The sequence below is a fragment of the Crocodylus siamensis genome, chromosome 2 (assembly GCF_052110815.1).
Source record: "Crocodylus siamensis isolate JL-2025a chromosome 2, ASM5211081v1, whole genome shotgun sequence".
NCBI classification, from domain to species: domain Eukaryota; kingdom Metazoa; phylum Chordata; order Crocodylia; family Crocodylidae; genus Crocodylus; species Crocodylus siamensis.
Genome location: NC_143396.1, coordinates 193,584,057 through 193,602,202, shown reverse-complemented (window position 1 = coordinate 193,602,202; position 18,146 = coordinate 193,584,057). Strand labels below are relative to the sequence as shown.

Genomic DNA, 18,146 nt, shown 5'->3' with positions numbered 1-18,146 from the left:
TATCTGTTTAATGACCAAGTCAAGATTTTTATTGTAACAGATGCATTTTTTAATTGTAGCACAATGGCAGCTATAATTTTCCTTCTTCCTCCCACAGCTCAGAATTATGCTCATCTCTTGTTAAAAAAGATTACGAATGGTTTTATAAACCAGAGAGCTGGAATATCTGGATTTTCTGGCATCTGGAGCAAACAGATAAGTACATGGAACCAGAGAAAACTGGCTGAAAACAGGCTGATAAAATTGGCTGCAAGTTACTCAATGGAAAACCCACAAACTAAAGGAAAAAGAAACGCTACACAGTGACAGCTCACTATGCTGTGTCCAGTTCCTGTGATAAGAGACCTGAGAAAGAATGCCTTGCATTCAAAAGCTTTTTTAACTTTATCCTAACTATGGTTAGCTCAAAAAACAATATCACCCTACACAATCCTTGCCTCTCATGAATATTTGTTAGTTTCTAGCTAAAAAAAAAAATTAGAAGGTTTTACCATTATTTTTTAAGCTGTTTTGGAATGCTCAAACTAAAAAGAATGGGAAATGTGATTTTTTACAACTATCAGATTAGTTACAAATGATGTTGCCGAGGGTGCGAGGAGAGAAAGGGAATAATGAAATATTTCAAAGTTTAGACACGCTGAAAGATCTGTTTAATTAGGAGACAAACTTTGTCTCCTAATCACCTTTAGGAAAGAGATGACCCCTAGAAGCCAATACACTAAATCTGTTGCATACCCAAATACTCAAAACTTTCTAGTTATGAATTGTGGGTTTTGGCAATGTTCAGAACCAGAGGAAATGGAAGATATTTTGTATGAACTAGAAGTGAGAAAGACCCCATATCCATCTCCTGCTTTGCTCACTGTCCTAGGACTATACAATGTGGCAGCACACAACATGTTTGGCAAGAAATCTGCCCTTCTGAACTCTGTGGGAAGGCAAAATGCCAGTCAAAGTGGGTTTGATTAACCTAGAGGACTTACAGTTGACATTCTTTGGAGATGAAAACATGAAGAAAGAAGAGAAGGGGGCCCAGCAGATAAAATTATCCCATTTTATGATTAACAAGTGAATTAGCATGGCTATATTATGAAGACAAAGCTGCATCTTGGGGTTATGAATAAGTCACAAAACATTCCAGCTTCACTTATGGTTCATGAGACCAGACCCTCTGTCAACTGATTCACACCCTAGCAATCTGGTCCTATTAGTAACCATGCATTCATACACTGTGCTCTGCATATTGCTTTGGCTTGAAGTCACATACTACAATGGTAAGATGAGTATTTACAGAACCTAACTAAAATACCATTCAACTAAAGAAGTGTTCGGTCATTTGTACAGCAATGAATGAATGTTAACATATGTTATTTTTAACACTATTAACAACATTCAACAAGAACAGAATGTTATGTTACCCAAAATAGTAACGCTAATCCAGAAAAGTGGTTGTAAACTTCTCTGAACAATTTCCTTTAGCTAACTGTTCTAAAATAATAGTTAATGATACTTTTTTGGATAAGAGCATATAATCAAGTAAAATAAAAGAGCTGGATACTCTTCTACCTGGTACTAAATACCTAGGCAACACAACTTACTGGATCAAGCTTTGCTAATCACAGTTTCTTAAAAACAAAACTATTGAAAAATGTCCTAAAGCCTACCTTACTTGAAATTAAAGGGAAAAAAAGGGTATAGGTTACATGACAGTTTGGGTTTTTTAGGGGTATCAGCCTATACATGCTCATCTCCCCTGAACTTCAGTGCAAGTTACACTTTCCTGCATGAGCATGTGTGCATACACATATACACATTTACTATTTACACAAGCTCAGTACTTTCTTCCCCGTAAAACTGAACAATTGAAGTCAATCTGAAGACTGTATATTATATATAGAGATTCACAATGACAGAAGCATAGAATAGCCAAGTAAACCTTAAGATGGTTGTTAATAATGTACCCTGCAGGTACACGGATGAATTATTCCTGTTATTTTGTTGAATTGTATGCATTCAGAAAGTTACAAACATTTTAAACTGTTCACACGTAAAAGGGAGAGAGAGCTTTCACTACCCTTGATAGTTTAGACATGTTTTGCTTCACAAAGAAATAAATAATCTTTACAGATTCTGGGCACATTATGCATTGAACGATTTACTGTTCCACCCAAAATATGAGCGCGTCAGCCCAGGAGAATATTATTTGTGATCCATTTTGAGTTACATTTGGGAAAAGCATACAAGGTTTTCCTGCTTTTTGGATGGTGAAAAGAACTTTTGTTTTCTTGAAATCCAGGTGAACTTCATAAAACACAAATGGCCAGAGTAGAAACTCTATGCCAAGCTTGTTGCAACAATTATATGCCTGGGAAGGACAAGAAAGAGTTTTACATTTTGTTAAATGTATACACACTCCTCTTCAAGTTTTCTGATACAAAGCATATTTTTGCCTGACAATTTATATGCGTGGTCTTTCCCTTTCTGAGTCTTTTTATGTTGGTTTCTTTTGCAAAACTTAAGTAAATGTGTCATTTTAGAATTAGATGACTTTCAAAGAGTGGTAGGTATGAACTTTCTGAAAATTGCTCCAGCCTTTTCTTTTTCTTTTTTTAATCCATCCAATTTTAAAAGATTTTGCTTATAAAATACCAGCAATGGAATTTGACAATGGTAAAAAGTGATAGCTACTAAATAGCGTATAATGTTAGAGGATGCAAAAGGTTGTAGGCTCACTTTTTTTAGTTAAGTTCCCTTGGGTACTGTTACTTTAATTAAAGGAAATTAAAGTAACTTATTGCATCTATAAAGCTTGTTGAGTAGAGTTTACAGATATGCTGAAGATTTTATGGGTTCTGGGAGAGGTATGATTACACTGGGTCCAGTGACTGATTCAAGATTTGTAAAAGGAAAATTAAGTTGTTTAGACCTTGATTCATCTGATGACTGTGGAGAGTTGTGCAGATTACAAAGCATTATTTTAAAAGAATTTAAACCTGCAATATCAATCTTTGCATGCATTCAAGTTACTGACATAAGTAAAACCATCCATAAAAATCCAGAGAAGCTCCTAAAAAATCAGAAGTGTCCAGGGTTTACGAACTGATAAGCAGGGATCCTGGTTTTCTCTGTTTAAAAATCACAGACTCTCTGATTAAAATTCCCAAACCCCATGTTTTTCCACAATTAAAATGAAACACCGCTATATATACAGGCATCAGTTGAACACAGTGTTTTATTGATACATTTACAATTTTAAAGCAATTTGGAAGCCAACCAGTGCCTCACTCCCTATAATAAAATACATTCTAAATAGTATACCTATATAATTTGGTGTTTGATATTGGGTTATTTATCGCAGAAAATCAGAGCTCCCCCTGTCCCCTTTGCTCACCTGGGTGTGAGTCCACCTGCGGTTTTTCCTCGCCCCCTCCTCTCCACTGCTGTGTGTTGCTGAGCAGCCCTGATATGCCAGTGCCCTGCCCATGCCATTGTCCCTTACTCCCCCACCACAGCCCTCAAGGTGCCATTGCCCCTCGCTCCTGACTCGCTGCCCCCTAGCCCTGCTAGTGCTCCTCACTCCCCACCCACAGCTGGCATGCATTTTTCCATGGCAAACAGAAAACCAGGATCCCTGCTGATAAGTAGTTAATACACAGGGTTGAGATAGAAGCCTGTTACATTATTCTTCCCACTAAAAAAAAAATCGAGAGACTACAATATTTTGCTTCCTTGTCAAGATACCCTCTCCATCCTACAGGCCAAAGATTCACTACAATTCTGTATCAGTGGGGGCCAACCTTTTTTGGCAAGGATACCACAGATTAGCCCTCTGTCCTCTCTATGTGCCACTCCAATCCTTCATTGCATATGAATCAAGATCCCTTGACTGATCCGCTGCTCTGCTTTCTATTCCCAGCCCTATGCTCCATGCCCAATCTGCCGCTCTGCTTTCTGCTTCCTTCCCTGTGTTCCCTGCTCAAATTTGCTGCTTTGCTTTCTTCTTCCTAACCTGTCTGTCACTGTGCTACTTGCCCCTCTCTGATCAGCCAGGTGCCGCACACAGAAACTGCCTGTGCCACTTAATGCCAATCATGGCACAGGTTGGCCACCCCTGCTCTATACTACCCTGACTAGGCCTGGAAATGAATTGTGTATACCTACTTTGTCTCCATAATTTTTATCAGAAATAATATCCTAGGGATACCTGTCCATCCTGTATCATTAAAATTATCTTCTACCTCATAGCTTATGCCACACCAAAGTGCAAAAATGAAGGATGCGAAGAATTATGAAAAGTTAAAGCTTAGGCAGGAAAAAAGATCCTTATATTATTAAAGATTCTTGTATTATTAATATTTTAAAATAATTAAAAGACTTAAAATAAGTTTTGAAGTGATGCCAACTGGTAACTTTAATTCCATTAACAGTTATATTTGCAAACAGCCACTTCTTCAATGTGGAGTTTGCCTTACCAGTCCCCACTGATCCAATTCAGCAGCATTTTTTCTATATAACTGTAAATGGAAACTTTGAGCAAAATGCTCCCCACACAATTTGGGACAAGCAGACAAGGTAGGTTTAGCCCACTAAGCTTAAATGGGTCAAGTTCCATTATTAACTAACTCATCTGAAGATAAAAGTTCATAGGTAGCATTAACATACCTAACATAATAAGCTGGTATACTGAGCCAAAAAATATCTGTTCATTAGGTATTTTTGTTGGACAAATAATATTGCTTACATGACTTATCTGACTTATCATACATAAATAGGTCTGTTGGAATGCATCATGGTAATGACCAAAGAGTTTGCCCTCTTGTCTGAATTCATTCCTTCTCATTCACGTGGCATAGATATGCTTTCATAGCAGACTATGATTCATATGTAAGGAATGTTTGTTAGATAGCCACACTGAGCCTGTAGACCACAGTTCATGTTTTCATTTGCAGCAACCTCCAGATTCATATTTCTCACATGTAGTCAGCCTGCTTTGACAAGAGAGTGAATTGTAGGTTTCAACATGGTACATAACGTACACCTGCACTTACCACTTTTTATATCACATCTCTACACACATGCATGTATTAATGTGGTCAATGCAGCAAATAATAAATGTTCTATATTTAACCTGTAATCTGACAGGATATATAGCATAAACAAGTCTGTTGTTTATACAAACATTTATGCTGCACAACTAAAAATAAAAATCTATATTTTCAAGACAGAGAAACACCAGGGTTTCAAGACTGCACAAGACAGGTTTCAGCCTCTGAACATGCATAGCTTTGCACGCACATGCTTAATTTTATATGCATGTGTAAATCCTTGCAGTACCAGGGCCTTGCACTGTAAGATCGTGCTTTAGAGAGCAGGTCTGTGCACCCAGCTTTACACAGGGCCTTTCAACTGCCTTTATTTTGCTGCAAATACCTCCTCAAACTGATAATGGAAATCAGTGAATAAGCGGAAGAAGAGCACAGTGACCACCACAATTTATTAACTGCCACTTTATTCATTCCTTCCCTTTCCTGTCTACATTCGTCATAACTATGTTCATTGACATGCATCCAAAAACCTCTTTAGAAGAACAAAAGGTAGAGAGGAAGGATATGTCAAAAGGGAAGTGACATGAGAAGCAAGAAAAGAAAAGGGAAACGGAGAAAGAAGTGGGAAGCAAATAGACAAATGAGGAGGAGAGTTTTAGTGGTTCAAAAAGAGAATAAAAAAAAGTTAGGTCTTCATTCCCGAGAATGAGACAGACATCTTTTTCTCCCACACAAAGATTAATAAATTGGGAGGATGTAGCAAAAAGGTAACTTTTCAAAAACAGAACAGGAATCCCTATGTGTTTTCCGTATGACAAAAGAGTCCTGGATAAATTTAAATAAATCTCCAGAAATGATGGGGAGTTGGTACAGGGAAATCTTATTGCCCTTCTACCATGACAAACTGTGAAACTGGTGAAGGTTCTAACCTATAAAGCACCACATGAATTGTGTCTTGTGTATTTTACAGTCTCTCTCCCACCTGTTCTACATATATAGTTGCCATTAGCATCCAAGGGCTAGATCAGTCTGAGCTGTACATGATTTTTAGCTAAAAATCAGAAATAAAACTGGGACCATATTAATGCAGTCATAAATGAGCTGCTCTAAAACGAAACAGAATAACTTGATGAAGAAAGGGGATCAGCCAATGAAAAATACATCTTTGGTATAAGTTCTGCAACATTTATTACTTACTGAATTGCAAAAGGTAGGTCAATTTTTTTTACTAGAGTTGTCACCTCCTACCCTGTTCACAATAACGGTTACCATTTCTCTTTCTACTTATAAACACATAGCACCCATTTGGCAGCTTCCAATTGCTTGTATAAAAAAAAACAAACAAACCAAGGTTAGGACACCATTTAAATCTTTAAATAATTAAGGATTTATCTTTTCAGTATTTCAGTACCTAGAAACTAAAAGAACCAATGCTGCATAATAATTCCAATACCAGGGCTACCACTGAGGCTCAGAAGACAGTGCAGCTCTGTTTAATTTAGTGAAAAATAGCAAGTAAAAATCATTCAAAGCCATAAATCAGAAACTGAATGTCACAGCTTACCTTAGTATTCATACAAGATTTTCCTCGCTTATATTCTTTATGACTTGCTCTTTTATCAAGCTTGTTCCACAAAGCCTTGGCCTTCCAGCTGGTAATTTTTGACTTGAGTTTTATATAAAAGTTTCTATTGTCCAATGGATCTAGTTCAAGTTGACGGGTCAGAATATTGAAGGCCTGAATAGTACCTTTGCATGTTGATGCCTGTACAAAATTTTCAAATATATGGCCAGCTTGGGTGCATTTTTCATCATCATTTTCCCCCATGTTCTGAGAAGAGTATGCAGGAAGAATTAAACTTGAGCTCTGATGCTATGGTATAGGTAGGTGATGGATACTAGCACATTCTTCTAAGCAGATTATTTCTAGAAAAGATAGACAAAGGACAAGTTAATGCATTTTCGGCAAAAACAAAATTTTAAAAAGGTAAACTGAATTTAAAGGCAACTAGACATAAGCTTCAAGCTAAAAGATATGATGCAGCATTGTTACACAACTGAATGCAAGTAGAGAATAATGTTAGTAACAGCATAACTACCCAAAGATTTACATAAAATTATGAATAAATGATGACACCTTAGGAATGCCACACAATTTTTAACATTATGAACAATCTATGTACTCACATTCTCTGATTTCAAGGGTGACTTCTTAACCTCCTCCCTTCCTCCCATCCCTACAGTTTCTTGTGTGCAATTCCTTGGGTACTTTCATCCATAATTTTAGTGAAATCTCTATACCTCTGAGCAATTTCTAGCCTCTAGACTATTTAAAAGATTTTGGCTATAGGTCATCACTATGTTATTTTAAAGATTTTTAGTTAGATATGTCCAAAAGTTAGGGGCATTGGTAGAACACAAACTAAGCCAAAACAATTCAGAGTCAACATGAGGGGCCTGATCTTATCATGAGCTGCATACCCCGATGCAGAACAATTATAGGGTGAAAGGAGATATGATGACTTGTTATTCCACAACTGAAGCCCCAGATAAGGGGCCTACTCCATTCTTCTGAACTCTATTCTAAATAGAAAAATAAAGTGCAATGAAAGTAATCTTACTTTCTTTGTATAACATCTTTAAAGGGATTAATTTAAAATATAGAGCATCTTCCCTTAGCATGTATTGATAGTACAGAATAGTGACCTTATATGGTCTTAGCATCATTCCTAGTAACCTGACCACTGACAAAGTAGATGGTCTATTTAGGATAAGTACTGTTAAAGTTTGAGAAAGCAAAAGCCACTCTAATAAGAAGAACTAAAATAACTTTCTTGGGTCACTCCCATATCCTAGGTTAACCTTTGTCTGAATTTCAGACATAGCCATTAAAGTCAGCCAAGGTCCAACAGTTTTAAAAAGCTATTTATTTTTCCAAGAGAACGATGACAGATTATGTACTTGCTTAGCCTTGGAGAAAACCTACCTAGATTCAAATCCAAAATGTTAAATGGGTCAGCCATATATCTTTTATCCTGCTATTAAGGAATTAACTACCATTCCAAATGCTCAACACCAAACCAATGCTTGCTTATTCTCCCACATAATTAGTTATTTTACTTGGAACATCATCTAGTGTCTTTTAGATCTAGAATAAATTGTCGCAGGGCCTTTGAAGTTACATTTTTAAAAGTTAACACTGCTCACAAACATTGGGAACAGCCAACATAATCAATGTATTTAAATACAGAAGAGAACCATCTTGTATATCTTTTTGCTCTTTGAACACTGATGAGTATATGCATCCTATAAAAAATTCCTGTGGGAAGAAACAAGGAAGTACTTGGAACACTTTATATAGTGTGGCCATACTTAAAATAAATATCTCTTGCTTGTACATCCTCGTTGTGTTGTTTTAGGTTGAACTACATTTCCAACATTGAGTGTTTTTTTCTTACACCAAGTGTCAAGACCACATCCATGTTGCCAAGAATAAGTCAGGCAATCTTTGTTTTGCATTCTGAATTCCCCATCTGTGGCTAGTTCCTTGTCCTCCTCTGAAGGGATTCATGAAGGAAAATACACTTTCTTTCTTTTTACTTTCTGAGGGTCTAATTTTTCAGGAATCTAATTACCGGGGACTCCTACTCAGTGGGATTTGAGGATATTCCACATCTGTGCAAGTTCAAAGCTGATTAACTGCTAAGTTTTCAAAATGAATTTACTGTACCCAGAAATCAGCAATAAGGACATTCATAATGAGTATGACTAGAACAACAAAACTGGTTGGTCTCTGATCCAGCTACCAAGTTCCTCTGTCAAAACCTCTGAGGTTTTAGGAAATGTCTGCCTTTGGTGGAAATAATCAGTGCACTAGTAACTCACTAAAACACCTGGAAGAGCCTGGATAGCAGCCCCTTTTTAAAGCACACTATTTACCCCCCACCTCCCACAAAAAGAAGATAAGCTCTTAGATCACCTAAGATGCTAGATGATAAAGTTCTAGAGGGCTTCAGTGAACCCAATGGAATTGGTGCTGTACTCCCAACAGAAAGTCCCTAGCCTCTAACAGATGGAAATAAAAGAAAATTAAAGTGCTGAGCATGGAAACAAGCCAGCTAGCCCCATCAGAGGAATAAGTTCGACTCCTGAAATCTGGAAAGTTCACATAATTCAAACTATACAGCCACTAGATTGGCTCCCAGTTACATAACAGATAAATATAAAACAAAAATTTAAAAAAAAAAATGAATGAAAATTTCTTCTAAATTGATACAGGTACTGCAGTATCTTAAAAAAACCCCCACCAGCATACAATGTTTTTCCATTTACCCATAGGAATTAGGTTAGTTTTAACTAGTAGCCCACACAAAATCTATAGTAGCCCATATATTTAATTACACAGTGTGTTACTTCCAAAAAGTCTACAGCACTATTGAGACTGCTACCATCTTTTGCATATCAGATTTCTAGCAAAAATTAAGCTTTTGCTTAACAGCTGAATGCTGGGTAAACAGCTGCTATACTTTGCCAAAAAAGGCAGCTCTTATAGCAAACAATGCACAGCAAACACTCTGATACTACAGAACAAATTCACATTCAAGGAAATAGTTACCCTCCAATTAAATATACATTATACCTAATTTGGTCCATTAATATAAAACACAAACATGAAATGGGCATTTTTAAGATCTAAGAAAAAAATGAAAGCAGCTTTGAAGATTTAAATTTGTACACTGCAACATACTACCTAACTGTCAACTGGCTACATCACAGGGAATCACAATTTAAGAAACATTTACTCAAGTCTGAGACATCACAGTATTGCTTAATAGTTTGCATAGATAATCTTTGTGGTGCCTCTCATATCACTTTGAGATAGTGACTAGCAAACAAGATTTATTACTTCAAACATTTGCACAACTCCCCCTTCCAAAAATGAGCTATCCCATAATTGCTTTGAAATACATCTTTTTGTATTTAAAAGCTGAGCCAAAATACAGACCCCAGAATTCAGCAACCAAATACCATGAGTTCTCTTTTGTTTGGGACATTTCAGCCACGAGAACTACAGCATAAAAAAAATTGGGGCTTGTCTTGTTTCTTCAAAGTGTCACACTTCATAATTATTACATAACTGCTGCAAAAGAGCACCATCTCTATAACACTTCTTCTCTGCCTTTCTGATTAGCAGTCCTCAACATTATCACCATGCTCAGATAATAAAAATGACTTTAGAAGTTTAACTCTGACATCACTGATAATGTAACAGATCATGAGACCCCAAACTTAATTTCCTTTTTGCAAACAAGGTGATTTGGGGAGGGGGGGAATCAGCACTTTCCTGATGGCAACAAAGAAAAAGCTAAAAGGACAGCAAAATCCGTCAGCCTACTGAGGAGAAAAAAAGAAGTCCATCTGTCAGGCTGCCAGCCCCCCACGGAGGCAACAAAGAACTATGCATGATTGATAGTGTAGACACAAATAACACAGATAAATTAAATGCAATTTAAACCTGAAATGGACAGTTGTACAAGCCTGTTAAATAAATTTACAGCTGCCTGGAACAATTCAAAACATACCTGGAAAACCAAGTAGTCACTTGAACAAGTTCAATGTGAACTGGTTCAACATAACATGTGGACAAAAAGCATTCCATGACACAGGTCTGGATATCCCTCAAGGCATCCCACATTAAATTGCTTTTCCCCCTCACTCACACGGTTGCAACTAGCCACTCTAGTATACCACCAGAACTCCACTGCCCCCCACTTTTCTTTCCCCTTCCGTTAGAATTTTTTTAAATCAGCATGCTTTCCTGCACTGCTTAGCCAATAGAAGCTACCCTTCTGACAATCAACTATGTCCTCACCCCCTCTGCAACAGTGGCTTGTCATCATCCCCTATACTCTACCTCCTGGGAACCCAAAAACGAACAGAGTCATTTTCAGATAGCCAGGAGACACTCAGTCTTTCTCCTTTCTAAGCAACATGTTCCAACTTTTAAAAAGCACTGAGAAAAAAAATCTCCTTCATCAAAAGCAAAAGATGAGATGACAATTTAATCCATCCTCATTGCCAACTCTGTAAGTTTATGGAGACCATAAAAACAAACCTAAAAACTCCTGTCTATAAAATCCATTAAAAAATTCAGCTTTTTGTAGAACACTAAGCAACCACAGTTCAACTGAAGTCCCATCTCTGAACAAGCCTAGTTGCTGGAGGACAGACAGAGCCCAGCTATACCACCTGAGGTCAGAAAAGGAGTGCAGCACCTTGCACAGAGCATTCTCTCAGGGCTTTGAAGCCCACAGCCCCTCGCTGCTGCAGCATCCCATTGCTGCCAATAGCACTGCGCATCTTGCAAGCAGGCAGAAAGCAGTCTTTTTTTTTGGGGGGGGGGGGGGGGGGGGGGGGGACCTGTGCCAGGATGGGGAGTGGAATCTTAGCAGAGACATTTGCTCATCAGTTGAACATTCTTCCTGATCATGTCAGAGGTCATATTCTTCAAAAAAGGCACAATTCGCCATTGAAACAGCATCATGAGTCTAATAACTCTGGTCATGGTAGATTTCACATTGCTATTGAAAATACTGTGGCTCTCTTTTGGCCTGAACATTATGTTGACAGATGACAATGATGAAGATAGTGCTTTGAGAATATACAGTGTACAAAAGAGTAAATGCTGATGCTCTCCAGGCAGCTTGCTCCAAGTACGCACTACTATTCCACTGGGATACATGCTGAGCTCACCAGACATAATACAGTAATGTCAGATAGGGAATCCTGTTTTTTCTGGATTGTTTTGTTGGAAGACAATGATATTCAAAAGATGCACATTTCAAAATGAAACTAAATCATTTCTTAAATCATGCACATTACATTGTCCTATTTTTAATAGCTGAAAACGTACTTCTTGAATGAAATGCAAAAAAATTGAATTCCAAGCATTTCAATATTATTAATCTTGATTCCAGATTCGTTTTCTGAATTCTTTCATGTTTACCGAGAGTAAACTTTTATATTAAGACTTTAGTTAGGCATGCAGAACACAGTGCATTTATTGTTTTTAAGCTTAAGCAAACAATCAAAAGTACAGGAATGGATTCTTCAGCATCTATAGTAATCTTTGATTTTGGCCTTTCTCTACAGCTTTTTAAAACAGACACGAGTTGTTATACTTCTCTAGCTCTGATTGTACTGTGCGAATCACAGAACCAGGAACAGTCAGTATCTGTTCTGAAAAGAAATTTCTCTTGCCTGACAGGCTTGAAAGCTTGGTACCATAACAATTATGCTTATAATAAAAGATGGCAGCTCTGAAAGACTTTCTAAACTTTCCAAATTAGGTTTTACTAATGTTAAATATTTTGTTTTCATGGTAACTAATTTAAGTAGAAATATATACTTGTGAAGGAAAACTACTCTTTTTTCATGTTTTCCTAGAACTCAACATAACAAGGCAAGCCTACCCAAGAAGCAATTCTTGTAAAAAGAAGTCCATCATTTCTCATAAAACTTACAACATTATTCCCTTATAAAACTAGTTAAAATATTATATATTATAAAATAACTATAAAATAGCAGTAACCCTCAACCAGGGTGTAAGGGCTCAGGTTCCTCCCTTCTTGGCCACTGCCCTGCCTTAACTGCCTGGCCCCTCTGCACAGAGGTGAGCACTACAATAAATCAATTTTTGAAATGGTCAGTTCACAAAAGTTATGGAGGGGATCTTTGAGTCAAACAAGGCATGGCTTCAGCCTAAAAAGGCTGAGAACCACTGCTAAAGAATCATAACTAAAGTTGCTCAAAATATTTGTTTCCGTGTTAAATTTGTGCACTTAATTACAATGGCCAAATATATTTTTGAACAAGTCTCACAAACTTGTTTTTTTGGTTTTGTTTTTTTTAAACTAATAGAAAGATTTATGGAGTTTTCTATATGTATTTTTAAATAAATCTAATTTCCACGATATTCCTGCAAAATAACTTTTGAGGCCAAGTACAGAATTTAAAACAGTTCTTACTAAGATGTTCTGTGCTTATGAAGTGACAAGGTTACTGTACATGCTATTAGGTTGTTTTACTGCAGTTATAGGAGACCTTTTAAATCCAAATTTTCAACCAAGAGCTGCTCTCCCCAGTTAACTTATTACATCTGAAATTATCCAATAACAAAAGATAGGTAAAATGATACAAATAACTACATATGCACCTTTTAAAAGCTTTCCATCAAACAATTAACTGAGTAGAAAGAGGGGAAAAGTCTATTCTGTCTACTAGAATCCTGCAGATAAAAATATATTAAAAATTTATTTTTAATCTACACAGTAAGTCCTTACCAAGGCACATTTCATGATTTTATTGCCAAAGTCTTTTAATGTGATCTAGTTTATTTCTTCTTACTATCAAATCAGGGGTTCCAGTTTCACTATGGAAATACACTATGTTAAGCAGAGCCAAATGTGGGTTTTTTATTCCTATTCTCCCTACCCTTTGCTAGGAGGGGAAGTCTGAGTGTGGTACTGCCTCTAAAGTAAATGGCAGTGCCCCATCTAGATCAGTCAATAAAAGCATGTGACTATTACTTTGGGGTCAGTTACAGACTCAGACCTCAATATGTGACCTAAGTGGGGAAAAGAAAGCCTAGGATCAACTTTATGCATGCATAAAATCTTGAGATCTGGCTTGCAAATCCTTACCTCATACACGCATCCCTGGCTAACACAAGAAGGCTCATCTACATCTGCAAGGTTACCTGAATAAGATTTTGCAAGTGCAGGTCCAAATATTACAAATAGAACCAAATGACAAACACAACAGTACAACTCAAAATGTAGTTGTATTTGTTGTATTTTAATGGCTAGTGAATGTGGCTTCAGACCCCATTTTTTCACAGTTATGTTACATATACAAATTTCTCTCTAGTATACTTCTGGACAATGTAATTTTTGTTACATTGGTAATTGGACAATGAACTGGGGGGGCAACAAAAGAAATTCCTTAGTTTTATGTTATTCTGTGCTAGCAACTCAAGAGAAAGAGCTGCCTCCTATGATTTTGTATGTTAGAAGCTAGGTGCTGTTACATTCTTTGCAACTCAACTTTGCTTAATGCTTTACTCAAGATATGAAAAAAACTGACGTTGTACAAATGACACTAAATTAAAAAAAAAGATTTTAAAACAACAGGAAAATTAAAAGTAAAATAATACTTCAGTAAGCTATTTAGCGCTACTGTATTTGTCTGTTATTAGTTCTGGACTCACTAGGTGCCTACCTTTTCAAAATGGAAAGGCAGGACACTTGCCTGCTTCCCCGCCCTGGGTGGCACAGTTGGAGCAGAGCTGAGTGGAGACCATGGGGGGGGGGCAGGGTCAGTTGTGGGCTGTCCACTGCAGGCTCGAGGTTCCTCCCCTGCTGCCTTCCACCCAGCAGCCCCGCACAGGCCCTACTGCCATGGTAAAGGAGCACAACTCTGTGCTGCTGCTACACCAACTGCTGCCAGGTGGGCAGGGGGTGCCTTTCCATGGCGGCAAGGCTAGCAGTGGTGGCAACAACACTGAGCCTCTTCTCCCACCCACATCACATCCCACCCACTAAGTTACAGTGGCCCTGGGGAGAGGGCAGAATGGCAGGGAGCCCCAAGCCTGCAGCAGGCAGTCCATGTCTACCACTGTCCTGCGCACAAATCTGGCAGGGGCACATGTCCCCCATGTCCTCCTCCACAGTAGTGAGCATGCCTCCCCGCTGCCTTCTGGACAAACTGCCTGTGGCTCGGTCCCACTTCCCAGCCTTCCCCATGGCCACACTTCCCCACCCTGGCTGAGTAGCAACCCCTGGCCCAGCCCCTACCCCACTCCCGCCCTGACTGTGGGGGGCCTCAATCTGCCCTCCACTCCTGTCTAGCCGTGTTCTCGGCCGCATGCACATGTATGCATGCACAGATGCACATGGCACCCCGTGTCCCACTCCCCCCAAACCTCAAGCAGCCACTTGCAAGCTGGAACTCTGCCGGCTTGTAAGGTGAAACTCATCATTTACCAAGGTTTTTTCCCCATGGCAAATGGAAAATCCAGACCCCCTGCAAGATACTGGAAATCTAGAACAAATGCTGTCCTACAATCATTCAGCTCAGGACTAGGACTTGATGTTCACATTTTGAGACTGTCCAGCCTAATTAGGGATAGGTGGTCACCCTAGAACTCACACAAAAAAACATTTGCAGGATAAACAAATCATCCACATTGACAGAATCAATGTTCACTCTAAAACATTTTAATTAAAAGGTGATAGTAAAAACAATTATTGTTCTCAGAATGAATATCCCTCAATTCAAATAACTCAGTTGGAAATATGCAAACTGCAAGAGATGCCAAGTACCGGGAAGTCTGGAACCCCTTCTAATACAGAGAAACCTAGCCAAGCTGGACAACCAATCGTGAGCCATCAGGTATGTCTCACCTCATATAGTACTAAGAACTTATCTGACTAATTACTCATGAATACAACACATTTAAAATCTCATGCATGTGAAAAGTACAAGGGCTTTTACTGCCAAACACCTTCTGAATAGCAATTACCAGGGAACAATTAAAGCCGATTTATGTGAAAGCTAGCTTCCAAGGAGCTCCAGAAATACTAATATCATCTACAAGCCTTAGTATAACCAAGTATAGATTTAAGCAGAGACTGAATCTACCAGTAATGTAATTACGATTCATGAAATATTATGTGAAATCTTTTCAATACTTTAAAACTAAATTAATTCTATTAAACCTTAAGTCTAGGTTGGTACTGTTAATAGCTACCAGTCAGAAACCCACACCAACTCATAGCTTGCTGAAAGAACTCTTCTGCCAACAGAGCTATAGCTTTTAAAAATACCTTTGGAAAAAGTTATTGCAGGAGGACAGGCCTATAATCCTCTCACTTCTTTTTCAGCAGTGTAAATTTTGCAGCAGAGCCAAAGGGAAAGGAAGTGTCATTCGACAACAGGACATTGCTCATTCCATTCCTTAGACATGCTTGGTACAGACAAGCAGTACTCAAGAGGAGACTGGCTTGACTAAGGACTAACTGGCAGAAACTGCATCCAGATTAGATTGACAAGATGCTTGTTTTCCAAGTAAGTCAATGGAAGAACCGGCGTGCGTTATTCTGGCTCACTTCACTATGAGTTTGCAAAACCCCTTCTGACAGACTTGTAACCTATGCTTTAACTGTATTCAGAAAAGAAACAACAACCCACATCAAATTAAAAGGGTACTTGCGAGTGCCATGTCACTGATAATACTACTAAGATGGCTGAATGACAGCCCCTGGGCTAACCCAAAACGTACAAGAGAGCCTAGGTCAGGGGTGGGCAAAATACAGCCTGCCAAGCCATGGCCCCTAAAAAAAAGTTAGAAAATGAATATTAATCTGCCCTGGGCTGCCTGTCATGAGGCCCTCGATGGCTTGCCAAAACTCAGTAAGCAGCCCTCCACCCAAAATAATTTCCCGCCCCTGGCCTAGGTTCACGAATGTTCAGGGCATACTGCAGAGCTTCCTTCCCAAAAGTTTTCAAAAGAATGGACTAAAAAAGTAAGACTTTGTTCATGGTAATATATTTATTACTCTTCCTATGGTTGGAGTAAGAAGCAGTAATGATTTGCACCTAGTTTATTAGTTTTTTTAAAACAATTTTTAACTCTATAGGAGGTCCCTACGCCCAGTTCAAAAAAAAATGCAATTGCTTAAGTGCAATACATTTTTATACAATTTAGGTACCTGCTTAAATCCTTTACTTGCTTCCCTGCACTGAGTTCATAGAAAGGAAGTATAAATATATTTTAAAAGGTGAAAATACATACTACTTGGCAGATGAATGCTAAAGTGTTATGAATAGTTTCAGCCACCATTCACATTCTGAAGTTAAGGATTGGGTGCTCTTTTCCTTTCATTTTCCAAAGTGTTTCCATCCTCTCCCTCACTAAACACAGGTAGGGAGCATATATACAAACTTTTGTATAAAATTATGACATTTAGACTTTCAATAATTCATGCACTGATATTAGTGTTAGGATGAAAACAGTGTTAAAAAGGAATTTTACTGCAAAGTAATATTAATGCACTATTAAATATTATGATCTACACTACATACATTTTTAGGTATCCAATTAGATTCAAAAAAATGTTCAAATCTGGCTTTTAAAACTAAGAATCTTCCTAATATTAAGACACTCCTGCTCTATTTCTATTAACATAGGTGTAACAGTTTTAAAACTAATTTCCTGAAGATACAGATGCCATTTAAAGGAAAAAAAAAAACAATAATCATCAAGACCATGTTGAAAGCCTGAGTAGAAGAGCATGATCAAACTAGGCTCTTCAAAAGTTAACCGCACTTTTCAGTTGTAATGTGTCATTTGTATACAATTTGAATGTTGTTTAGATTGGTTATAATAGAAATAAGAGTTAGCTCTGCTGTAGGAGAGGAGCAATGCAATATAAACAACACTTGGAAGTTTATATTGATTCTTTTTCTTAGTTAAGACAAAAAAGAGGGCAATTGCAAAAAGTACACTCAGTACCTATGTTAGAGACGCAGAAATAATTTAAATTATGTACAGTGAGGAAGTGGTCTTTATCTAACACAAAATGTCACTAACTTACAGCACACATTTCACAACATTTGTTCTAGTTTAACTATTTTAAAGGGTAGTGAAAAGTCTCGTCTTGTTTTTCCTATAATGTCTTTACTTAGTTTTAAAAGATTCAAACTCAAACATGCAAAGTCATAAAGAAACAGTCTAAGTTAAGACTTTTTTATATGGATGTTACACTTTCTCAGGCACGCTGACCAGTTAACACAACTTGAAAGGATGCAATAATATCAATAATATTTTCTTTACTATTTGTAAAGCTGTCATGCCCATCATTAACATCAGTGGTGACGCACAGGGGTTGCATGTGCACTCCCTGAGAGCGCCAGTGCACTGCCTGACCAGCCACACTTGCTGCTTAGGTGACAGGCGGGGGGGAGCAGGCAGAAGTGCCGGTGGCCCCCCCTGAGAGTGCCAGCTGGAGAGTGGGAGCGCTGTGGCCTCACAATTGGCTG

General features: G+C 38.0%; 1 protein-coding gene across 1 annotated transcript in view; it reads right to left on the bottom strand.

Moving 5' to 3' along the window:
• MICAL2 (microtubule associated monooxygenase, calponin and LIM domain containing 2) overlaps nt 1-18,146 on the bottom strand; it is a 118,690-nt gene that overhangs the window by 76,568 nt on the left and 23,976 nt on the right. Inside the window, 1 exon segment of the mRNA XM_090032711.1 lies at nt 6,610-6,971. Within this exon segment, the coding sequence (XP_089888837.1) occupies nt 6,610-6,873 (264 nt within the window). The 5' untranslated portion in view covers nt 6,874-6,971.